Source organism: Lycorma delicatula, chromosome 4 (assembly GCF_047948215.1).
Source record: "Lycorma delicatula isolate Av1 chromosome 4, ASM4794821v1, whole genome shotgun sequence".
Lineage (NCBI taxonomy): Eukaryota > Metazoa > Arthropoda > Insecta > Hemiptera > Fulgoridae > Lycorma > Lycorma delicatula.
Window position 1 is genome coordinate 2,150,758 of NC_134458.1, and position 12,817 is coordinate 2,163,574.

At 31.6% G+C, this 12,817-nt stretch overlaps 1 protein-coding gene across 1 annotated transcript in view; it reads left to right on the forward strand.

Moving 5' to 3' along the window:
* Positions 1-12,255, forward strand: part of LOC142323043 (general transcription and DNA repair factor IIH helicase/translocase subunit XPB-like) — a 52,121-nt gene extending 39,866 nt beyond the window's left edge. Inside the window, 4 exon segments of the mRNA XM_075362135.1 lie at positions 5,215-5,379; positions 8,409-8,595; positions 11,157-11,305; positions 11,811-12,255. Coding sequence (XP_075218250.1) covers positions 5,215-5,379; positions 8,409-8,595; positions 11,157-11,305; positions 11,811-12,050 — 741 coding nt within the window. The 3' untranslated portion in view covers positions 12,051-12,255.
* The last annotated feature ends 562 nt before the right edge of the window (positions 12,256-12,817 follow it).

The following is a 12,817-nucleotide window of genomic DNA, read 5'->3' on the forward strand; positions in this document are numbered from 1 at the left end:
TATTTACTGTTTGTCTTCAATTTTTTGCAGGGTGTGTGGATTGCTGCTGTAAACAATTTCTCTTAAGTAACCCCATAGAAAGAAGTCTGAACTAGTCAGATCAGAAAATCTCGATGGCCACAATTATTTAGAAATGATTCTTCCACCAAAAAAAAGCTGTGCGTCTCCATAGTAGAGCGAGTTATATGGCAAATGGCACTGTCCTGTTGCAACAAGCAGTAGTCATGCTCATCCTCTTGCAGTAAGGTTATGAGCTTGGATAATTTCTTGCTAACGGCAGCATCCATAGTTTTGCAAAAAACAAGGGTACTATTATTCCTTGCCTTGAAACTGCACACCATAATGCCTATTTTTTGTGGGTGTAGGTGAGATTCAAAGAAAATGTGTGGGTTTTCAGTACTCCAATTCTGGTAGTTCTGACCCATCAAGCTGAAACCAAACTTTGTCTTTGAAAAACACTTGATCGAAAATGCCAATGCTGCCTCTAATGAAGTTCTTGAAGCATTGACATTTGTGAACCTTTTAGGATAATCAGCATTAGTTAGCCGATAGAAAACCTGCATTCAATACAGATAATACTTCAGCATTCTCCTTATGCAGTGTGGGCTGATCTTAGTAAAATGTTCTTTTTCCAGCTTAGTCTTTGCAAAGATCTATGAATACTTATAGCTGCTGCTTTAATGTCCTGTATGACCTGCATTCTCATAATAGGAAAACAAAATGTTCAGGCTATTTCAGCCTATAACTTCATTTGCACAGTTTTTGGGACAGAAAAGATTTCTAATTGAATTTGTGCTTCAAGGTACAAATGTAAACGTAGCTTCCTATTGTGAGATTAACACTGTGACACGTGATCCATATTGAAAGATGTTAGTGCTTTCTTGTAAAGTTGTATTGCTTCTTTAAAATCCTAAGCTTAATACTGCTTTTCAAATTCTATTCTTCAAATCTTATCTGAATGGGATGCCTTCAAATGTTCTTTTTCTTAAAAGAAATGGAACGTAATTCAACCTACATTTATCTGTTAGATTAATTTTCATGTGTTCCTGCATCTGAAAATGTTTATTTCTGATGAACATTTCAATAATGATACTTATGTCAAAAAAGGAGTATTAACAGCCTGCTTCATTTTACAACTTAGGAATGGAATAAGAATGTGTCCTTAGATGTCCCCAAATCGTGATGGCGAATTGTATTTCTCTCTATCCAATCTCCTTTTTCAGTTGTGGAGGTTGAAGTTGTACCTCCTGACATCAATGGTACTGGCTCAGTTGGTGACGAATTTTGCATTTTGGAATGCAGTCTCTTTAACACTTCTCGGGTATGGAGCATCCTAAAACAAATAAAACTAATAATCAATGAAGTATTATTTTTCATGTTATAGAGTGACGTAAGTTTTTGTACTCTCGGCCACCATGAAACGGTAAAATAAAATAAAATAATTTGAATCAAGTACATAAAAAATATTTGATAATATGATAATGTGTAATTAGAAATGAGCTATAAAAAATTTAACTGAAGGGGATTTATTTTGAGATTTAAGTGGTTTATTGCGTTTCAATTTTCTAAATTTTATATATACAGTGAAACCTCTTCTAAACAGACCTTGAACAAGACTGAAACCTTCCCATTTTGGAAAATAATATTGTTCCCATTTAAAAAGTGGAAAAATCAATGTAAATCATCCTGTATAATTTAGAACCTCCACAATGTGGAAACTAAAAGTTAGGCACCCTGTGTAACAAGGAAAGTATATTGTAAAACTATGGATATTAAGAAAGGAAAATTAATTATTTATCAGAATTTTTAGAAGGTGATTAAAAATGATAGTAACCTATAAGGAAGCTGTGACAGATGTATGTGAATTGGCGATTGAACACGTGAGCAGAGAACAGCTATAGTGAGTGACACCATACACATTCTACAAAAATAATGTCACTGTTTACTTACTGTATGACAATTTTTCTATGCTTCTTTTCTGTCAGTACTGCAGTCGGGTTTACTTGGTTGTAAACTATTGATGTATGTCAAGTTACCCAACGCTCATGTTAAATTTTTACTATGTAACAATTAATGTGTTTGTGGTTTATTGTATTCTTGTGTATTGCGTCTGTATCTTATTGTGTATACATATCAGTTTATCATAATTTTATGATTTGTTTTTGTTTTAAAATTCACCAAAATATCTTGTAGTAATACTGCTTTAACACTAAATGAAAAATTTAAAGTTATTGAACTAAATAACGAAGATAAATTGACTGTACATCAGTTAATGGATAAACTTAAGTGTGGAGAAACTCTGATTTACAGTACTTTAAAAAATGGGGAAAATGATGGACGAATGGGTTTCTGCACCAGTTTTTTTAAGCGTTAAGCAAACTTTTATGCAGGTTCTTTGCTCTTTAAAATCTGCCATTTAGAATTTCACTGAAGCAGTAAAACACAACATTACACAACCGCAGGAAAGTCAACAATGCAGCCTCTCACCATCACAGCTGTTGGAACACCGATTCACAAAGAGTAGGTTAGCCACATGTAGCGGCAGCAGGTTGTACCAGCAATGGCTTACGCGTGAAATTCAAATTCCCCGAACTTTTGAAACTTTTGTTTTAAACCTGTAGCGGTCTATGCGCTAAGGAAACCTTATGAAATGACTAAGCGAGTGCCAACCTTGTAAAAATGACTGCATGTGAATGAAAAAAATAATATGTGCACATAAAAAAGGGACAATGATGGTAGTCCACAGTCACCCGGTGATGTCAGTGTAGATGACGGCCGTAGTCCACAGCTCATAATGTGTTCTAATATCTATATACAGACATATCATACGACGTCTCATTTTTGAGTAACTGTTAACCTGTTTAGAATTAAATCTGGAATAAACCTGTAAACCTGTTTTTGTTTACCTGGAATTGTTTGCACCTGTTTTTACTGGGAGTTCCCACCGCATTCTATGAGCCTTTAAAGACTCTGTTATGTTTCTTTAAAGTTTAGTTTGAATTCTGTCTTGCGTACAGTCAAGTGTCTTTAAATGATTTTGTTATATTTTTATATAAAGTGGTAAGTTCTAGTCATCGATGTTGTAAAAATCCAACGGATAAGTTTTGTTATATTTGCGGAAGATTTACTTTAATGTCAAAGACTAGATCTATATCTCAGGAAATCAAAAAAAAACTACTTTTTATATTTTAAGTGCCAAATTGTAGTTGAAGATAAATGTGCTCCTCATGTTTGCTGTACGAGTTGTCACGTAAGTCTAGTGCAGTGAATGCATGTTTCTGCCATTTGCTGTTCCTATGGTGCGGAGAGAACCTTCTGGCCGTATAAGTGATTACTACTTCTGCATTACTAAAATAGTGGGGTATTTCAAAAAGCAAAATGGCAAAGTTGAGCATCCAAATTTTTCTTCAACACTAAGGCCCATTCCTTACAGCCAGGAATTACCAGTACCAATTACACTTTTAAATTTAGAAGTTATGTTTCCTGATGATTCTTATTCTTCATCGGCTTGTGATTCACAACTTCCTGAGATCACTAGTTGCGGCCTGCGTTTTTACAACCATCAGCGGGCCTCATTTAATAACTCAAAATAAATGATTTGGTAAGTAATTTTGGCGTGTCAAAACGAAATGCTGAACTTCTTGGTACCAGACTTCTTCAACACTGGAACCTGTTAGATAAAAATGTAAGCGTTTCACTTTATCAAAAAATGAATATAACATTTCCAAGTCTTTATAAAGTGAAGGTATGCTATGCGTCTCTTATGATATTGATTTAATGAATGAGCTTAATGTGGAACATATACCTTCAAAGTGGCGTATTTTCATAGATTTAACTAAATGCGGCTTAAAAACAGTTTTGCTTCATAATATAAATGAAAAATCATCTATTCTTTTTACTCATTCAGTGACAATGAAAGAAAACTATGATAACTTGGCTACCATACTAAATAAAGTTGCATATGAATAGTATCAGTAGTATATTTGTGTAATTTAAAAGTGATATGTATTTTGCTAGGGGGTTTTACAGATCATTGTTGCTTTTTTTATGCCTATGGGATAGTCAGGCAACACAAGAACATTTCATGGCCTCATAGAACTTCTTTTAAATCGGGTACTTCGAATATAAACTATGCTCCCATAATTAATCCAAAAAAAAGGCATTTGTCTCCATATTAAGCTTGATCTAATGAAAAACTTTGTAAAAGCTATGAACAAAGAAGGTAATGAGTTCAAGTACTTAAAAGAACTCGTTTCCTAGTTAAGCGATGCAAAAATAAAAGAAGGCATCTTTATTGAAGCTCAAAAAAGGAAACTTTTAAGCGATCCCTTTTTAAAGAAAAATTAAATTACAAAGAATTAGCAACTTAGAACTATTTTATAAGTATAGTAAATGGATTTTTGAGTAATAAGAAAGATGAAAATTATTAAACCCTCGTAGATGAACTCATGAAAGTCTATGAAATACTATGATTTCGAATGTCCTAATGCATTCTACTTTTCTGCACTCTTTCTGGAAAATTTTGGGTACAGTAAGTGATGAACAGACAGATTTCACCAGGCCGATGTAAACACAATGCCAGAGATGCTGGTACGACACATCTACGATGGGCGACTGCTGCTGTTTTTTAAAAAGAGAAGATTTTACTGAACATCAGGTAAAAAAGTGAAATATTTTGTTACTCTATGGTACCCTTTTGTAACATTTTATATATTTAATTACATTTGGTCCTTAATAAAACATCTTTAATTAGATTTAACGTGTTTTAGGTGTAAATATATTTTTTATTCAATATTCATTACATCCCAAAAACATGTCTTTTGTTTTTAGTCAAACCCCCAATCTCTGTAACAAAAAAAGTGTATGTGTTGCAATATTTTCAAATATAGGGCCTCAAAATACAGCTATTTTCATCAGCGTTCTTAAAAAAAGTTTAAATTTGTTGACCGTTGTCGGTTCATTGAATTTTTTCATTCGGCGAATATTACTGAACCGATTTCAATGAACCATTTTTCTTTCTTTTTGTTTTTTATAGGAAAACTTATAGGCAACAAAAAACCCACAAGCTGAACTTTAAGCAGGATCTAGAGCTGCAGACACTGAAGATCAAACAAATGAGCGTTGAAGGGATCTAGTTACTTGTCAAGTACACCTGTGTAGTTGTTAGTAAGTAATAAAAATTATAATAATCTGAATTTTTTTTTTTACTTCCAGTTGCTGTACGTTATGAACCCAAATAAATTTAGAGCTACTCAGTTCCTTATTCGTTATCATGAACGCAGAGGTGATAAAACTATTGTATTTTCTGATAATGTATTTGCATTAAAACATTATGCTCTAAAGATGGGTAAACCGTTCATTTATGGACCTACATCACAGGTAATATTTGCAGAAAAAATTTATTTTTCATTTATTCTTAATGAAAATATTTAGTTTCCAGACCTACAGATATGTCTTAGTATTAATGAAATTTTCTGTTTTTTTTTTTTTTTTTATTATTTTTTAATTTAATAGAGTCCTTGTTAATTTGTCGTCAAACACAGAAGGTGTGTTGAAGTGTGTATTAGTGCCTTTAAATTTCACTAAAAATATGATGAATTAATAATTGAATAAATCGTAAAAAAATATTAACAGAAATAATTAAAATTAATTTAAGGTAATTTAATAAAGAAACAAATAAAAAAATTAATATTAGTGGATAATCTTCAAGCAAGATTAAATTTAATCGCTGAATGTTCTATTAGGAAGTAATTCAAAAGCGATACTGCAATAAAGAAGAAAAAACATCAATAATAGTTTTTAAATTTATATGAATGAATAGGACACTTGTGTCCTATTTAAAGTACTGCTTACATTGTAATTTGAAGAAAGAATTGTTGATTTAACTTTAAAAAATAATTTCTCTGATGATATATGATCTTAGAGCATTCCGCTGTTTAAAAGCATGGATTTCTTTATTTGTGCATAGTAAAAATTTATTTACTCTTAATTTAGTAAAAATTGACAGATGAAAGCAAAACAGTTTACAAGTATATTTTTTGTTAATTTTTATTTACTTAGTCGAATTCTCTTTTATCCAGTGGGTATCAAGGAAGAAAGAGCTCTTCACTTCCATTTGTCAGCTATTTTATGTTATTAAAATTTCTACCTCTTGCCTGAACCCATTGTATGCATGCAGCCTATCTCTCAATGAATTTCTGTTCTTCCTATGGATCTCCATCGAGTCCTGGCCTCCCACACCTGCTTAAGCAATCTATTTTCATCCATTCTTATTAAATGTCCCAGACACCTAAGTTATGATTCCATATTCTTGACCTTCAGCACATTCCTTTTAAATATTTCTGTAGTCTGTCCCTTCTTGTGTTTTCTAGGATCCTTTGTAAGCCTCATTTCCTACACTTGCATCCGCTTTTGTGCTTCTCAGCCAAAATCTGTGACTCACAATCATATGTAAGAGTTGTTAGAAAATTTGATTTATAGATTGTCACCTTTGTATCATGTTTGATTTCCTTCTGAAAAATAAAACTTTAGTTCAAAGCATAATAAAGCCTGCCAGTAAACACAATTTTAGATTCATTAATAGGCTTTAATCTCCAATTTCTACAAAATATTGCTTTGTTCTTTGCCTAAAACTTTTCATTACATCATCTAAAAATTTGACAAACAGGAAAGGCGATAAATATCCACCTGTCAAACTTGCGCTATAGTAATAAATTCCTCTGATAATGCATTTGCCCTTGCATAATTCCTGCAGTTTGTATAAAGACTCTGCACAGCTTGCATAACATTTTCATCAATACCTCATACTCTTAGTACTCAATAGAGTTTGCCTTGTTTCGTAGATATCTTCTGCCACCTTTGAAACTAATTATTTGTACCACAGTAATTTCTTCTTTTTTATCTGTGCTTTAAGTTCACTAAACTGCTCTCTTCTCTGGTGTTTCCATTTTAGCTCTTTCATAGGCTTTTCCGTAGCTATTGATATACAAATTTAAAATTCTGCCCATGTGTCCAGTGATTTTAAGTTTTAAAACCTGACTGCATCTATTTCCTTCCCTGAAAAGGTGCTGAACCTCCAGGTTCCTCAGTTTATAGTTTTTTATTTTGTATGTAGCTTTTCTCTCAGTTTTCTTATCTTTATGAAAAGGTTTACATTATTCATACATCTTTATGAATTGCTGATCATTACCAAGAGATGGTGATCATTATCAATGTTTGGGCCTCTCTTCACTCTCATAACCTGGACCTCTGCATAAGCTCCCTTTCTGCAATTATGTAATCAATAATAAATTTTTCATTCCTAGATGACGCCACTTGAGTAAAATGATGGATGCAGAAATGTAGTGTTTGTGGTGGCAAAGTCATTAGCAATCAAAATCTCAGTAGTTTTTAACCACTTTCATTTAACTCGCTCTCCATTTGGTCAAATTACATTTTCCCATTCCATTACCCACAAGAGCTTTTAAATTACCCAATATCATTACTTCTCCCTTCACCTCATCAACAGTTTTCTGGAAAGTCATAGAAGGTATCCTTGTTATTAACCCTTTTATCTTCATATGGATCATATACAGCTATTATAGATACAAGTCTTTCTGCAGCCATTACATCCACAACCATGATATGCTCATTTAGAAACTTCCATCCTTTATATTCTCTTTTTCCTTATGAATATAATATATCCCACTCCAGCTCCAGCTCTCTGCGACAACTCCACTCCACAATAGATCAGTGTATATCTATCTCACAACCTTGACCCTTCTTTGTTGTTTTTGTCAGAGCTAAGTATTTAAACTCGGTAAGTTTCGGTTCATCTACCAGTTCCCGTTTCTTACCAAAAAATCTTTTATTTTGATTCATTTCCATATTTACACTTGAATTTCAGTCAAGTTTGCTCTTTATTTTTGCTTTTGATAATTATAGTTTCAGCTGTGTAGGCTATCAGTCTACAGCATCTGATCATGATGGAGGGACTGCCTTCTTTAGGCAGTCATGCTAACCATAATAGTAAAACATTGCTTCAGCAGTCAGATCTGTGACTTCACTTACTTCCTGAGGTGAGAATTGACCTCCGTCAGGTTGCAGTGCTACAGTGAGGAAGGACTCCTCAGTTCCCAACATATATTCACCGCTTGCTGATTCACCTTCCTGTTGGGGTTGTATACCCAAACCTTCTAGTGAGTTCTCAGCTTAACAAGGGCATCATGTATAGGTCATTTTTGGAGTTGGAGTGGCGAGTATATGAGAATGCTCTCGTCTGAATTTTTATATTGCACATCACTCCCATTTGACAGAACTGAAGCTTTCTCCAGGTAAGCTCCTGGAGCCCTATTAATTTTTACTTGTCTGTATTATTTATAATGAGACATGAAATTATTTTAATTGTGTTTACCTTTTATTTTATGTAGACTGAAAGAATACAAATTTTGCAAAACTTTAAATTCAATCCAAAAGTTAACACAATATTTGTAAGTAAAGTTGCTGATACTTCATTTGATTTACCTGAAGCAAATGTTCTAATTCAAATTTCTTCTCATGGTGGATCTAGAAGACAAGAAGCACAGCGATCGGGTCGTATTCTTCGAGCTAAGAAAGGTTTGTTTTTTATATATATGTAGAGTTAAACCCATAACTTACTGCATAGAATCCTATGTAGTAAATGTTATATTTATTACAAATAAATTTTATTTTTATTACTATCATTATTTTTGAGATTTTCAGACTTCATTATCATTCAGGTCCACAATATAGATTTTCAGATAGGTTTTTAATTTTATTAATATATGTTATAATTTATATGTTATAGGTATATTATGCATTTATTTAACAGGCTGGAAGTAAATAAAAATATTTTTTTTATTTGTAATTCTTTCCATGCATCTATAAATATATTATACCTTTATTTTTGTTAAGCTTTTTTTTTCATGATTTAATTCACCATGTAAGTTTGAAGTTTATGCTTGGGAATATGAAAAATAAAGTTTGTAGTGTGTGAAATATTCCAAGCCTGACCAAGATTTGAACCCAGAAACTTCTAAATAAATGCATAATGCTACCACATCACCTTAGGGGTTAGTACTTTGTATGAGGCAGTATCACTGTAATATTTTACACTTGAATTAAAATATTATTTTGTCTAAATTAAAAAAAATTATGTAAACCTTAAGTATAAAAAAATTCAGATAGAATAAGGTTTAACTAGCCGTCATAAAGTGCTAAGTTTTTTGTTTTAATAAAAATTATTTATAATTTATAACAGTTTTATGTTTATACAAGCATTTTAAATTACTAATTAATTTTAAAATATTTGTATTTGAATCATTGAATCCACTTAGTTGTAAAATAAAGGAAATGTCCTCTTACTTACAATACTGGAATTTTTCAATGAAATTAATTTTTGGAAGTAGATAATTCGTTTCTAAAACTGAATTAAATAATTTTTCAGCGTTTAAAGAACATTGAAAGTTTATTAGTTCATTAAAAGTCTTATATATAATTGAATTTATATGTATTAATATTTATAATACGTGTTTTTTTTTCAACATCTTATGGGCTATAAAAAAAAGATGTGTTGACATAACAAAATGATTTTATTACTAAAAGTTCTGTAGTATCCAACTTATTTTTCTACGTAATCACCAAAATGAATGAGGCATTTGTCGTATCATGACACTAGCTTTCCGATGCCCTCTTCAAAAAAGTTTGCCACCAGTGAGGTAAGGTATGTTTTGACAGCCTCCTGAAGATCGTTTGAGAAGATCTTGTTGGCACAGTGCAATTGTGGATCAAAACCATGCCAAATTAGAGCATACCTCTTCATTTGTTCTGGATCGCTCTGCGGAGGTGACGTAAAGAGTCACAATAAACTTCCTTGGTTATTGTTGTTTTCTGCTCCATAAAGTCCACCAACAAGACATCTTTATGATCCCAAAAAACTAAAGCCATTGTTTTCCTGCTGCTCAGTGTCTTTTCAAACTTTTTCGGCTTGTTTGGAGAAGAAGTGTGCATCCATTGCTTAGGCTGTTCTTTGGTTTCTGGATTATCCTACTGGATCCAAGTCTTATCGCACTAATGATAGACTCTAAAAACTCTTCCCCTGATTATCATAATGCATGAGAAACGTTAAGGCTGATGCCATTTGCTGCTCTTTGTGATCATCATTTTTGGGACCTAATGTACACATAGTTTCTGGTATCCCAGGTCTTTGGGCACAATTGTGTACAGAGAAGACCTTGAAATTTCTGCAGAAAGTTGACAATTCCGTTTGTCACAGACAAAATCATCAACATGCTCAACCAGGCATAAAGTAGCGACAGACTTGAATCCTTGTCCACCATCATGGACGTCCGTTTGCCCATCTTTAAATTTCCTATACCATTCCCGTACGCTATCATCACTTATAAAGTTTTTACCATACACTAGGCTCATACAGAATACGTATCATACTTGGTGGGAGCATTGATTTTTGCAGCCATACATATTCAATTGCACATAGCTTGGCTCGGTCTGATGCAATGGAACCAGGAATGGCAGAAGTTGTGTGGGGGAGGGGGTGGCGCAATCACATGACATGCAGACTTGCCTCCCACTTACCTTTTGTTTACTTAGGTGCATCATTGGAGGTTGGAAAAAAAAAGCCCTCACATTAATAATGCAGTCAACACGATAAAGCTTGTTATCTCACTGCTCATTGAAATAAAATCTCCTCACAATAGTTGTCCATTGTTTATTTTAAAATTTATATGTAATATGTTTTTGTAACCTCTTATGTCATCAATATTTATAATACGTGTCTAATATATTAACTATTTTTAGAATTTTTGTGCTTTTATGATTTTTGTATTTGTTTAATTTTAGGCTTAGCTATATTAAGTTTTATTTTTATTTTTTATCTTGCATATCCTCATACAGAATTTATGGAGAGAAATAATAGAACTGTTATAAAATGTAATCTAGAGAAATGTGAAGTGATAACACAAATTAGGAAGAGGATCTATCCACAAGTGGAGTGATGGTTGCAATATATTAACCAAAACTGTTTACCTTTCATTACAAGCTAATATTTACAAAATTTTATGTAGTTGAAGATTCAGTGTATAAATAAGTATGTTTGATAAATTATTAGTTCTCTAATCTTTAAAAATATTTTTATGTAGGTGCATTAGCCGAAGAGTACAATGCATTCTTTTATACCTTAGTTTCTCAAGATACAATGGAAATGAGTTATTCTCGAAAAAGGCAACGGTTTCTTGTTAATCAAGGTTATTCATACAAAGTTATTACAAAATTGGTTGGAATGTTTGAGGTATGTATTAATTCGTTGATAAAATTTCTAATTATTTTTCATGTACTTAAGTATAATTTTGTATTAGTTTTCATTATTGTTAAAAAATGACTGCTCTTGGTAAAATTATGACTATCTTATTTATAAGTAAAGAATGTTTGGTTATAAAACTATATAAGTATATACTAACTACTACAAATGTATGGTTACAATGTTTTAATATTTTAATTCATTTAACATTCTTTTTTCTATTGCATAATATCTTAATCTTCATTTCTATAATGGTGTTGACATAATATAATAAAGATTGATGGTAATTTGGTATTTTTTTCTCTTGTTTGGTTTTTGCTATACTACTTGTGGTCACCTTTTTATGTTTATGATGTAATTTTGCTGTTAAAATTTGGAAATATTTTTCTGTGTACTTTAATAGTTTTAAATATAGATAACCAAATAAAATAAATTAAAAATATTCCAATTTATTTAAAAATAGTTTTAATATTTTGATTTTTACGTCTGTGTTCAGGAACCAGATATGCTTTATAAAACAAGAGAAGAGCAGGGACAGTTATTACAGCAAGTGCTAGCTGCTAGTGAAATGGATGCAGATGAGGAAAGGGTTCCTGGTGAAGGCTTACGTGCTACCAGCAGTACATCTCGACGTAGTGGTAACATGAGTTCGTTATCTGGAGCTGATGATGCTGTGTACCTTGAATATAAACGACCGACTGTTAAACATCCCTTGTTTAAGAAATTTCGTGGATAAATTGTTTTTCATAACTATTTATTTTTATGAAGGGCCAAAAGTTATTTAAAATTGATTATTAGTAAGAGAATTCTTTTGTTACATTAACAACTTGTGCTTAAAATCTTTTGTAAAAAAATTTGTATGCGCGTTGTAAAAATACTGTATAAAAATATTGCTATTTTTGCAGAGGAAATATTAGGCATAATTTTGTTAGTTTTATTGATGATATTTGTATTGTTTTGTAAAAGATTTTGTTGCTTTGTCATTATAATTTATAAAATAAAAACCATTAATTAGATTTCTTATTTTAGTTTTTTTTTACAAATTTTTTTGTGAAATTCCTATTTTATAATGGTTGAGATCTGATATAATAATAATGATATTCTTTATTTAATAATAAATATTTCATTGGAATAAAAAGAACCAAAATTATGTACGATATATCAACATACCAGCATCATACATGAATGCATCTACCAATATGATGGTAGTAACATGCCCTGTTACAGCTGTAAAAAAAGCAATAAAAGAAAATCACAATACAAACATTAGGTATAAGTTGCAGAAATACATAGTAAGGTTAAAAGATCACAATATATTATAAATTTGTAAGTCTATATTACATAAAAAAAATTATTAAGATCATAGAATTAGTTGTTTTTTAGTCCATGTATTTTATCTGAAACTGCCATTAACTTTTGATCAGGTGTTTACGATATTCACTTGCTATATATAAAATGTATTTATTATATATATGTTATATTAGTATAACATTGAAATTGGGT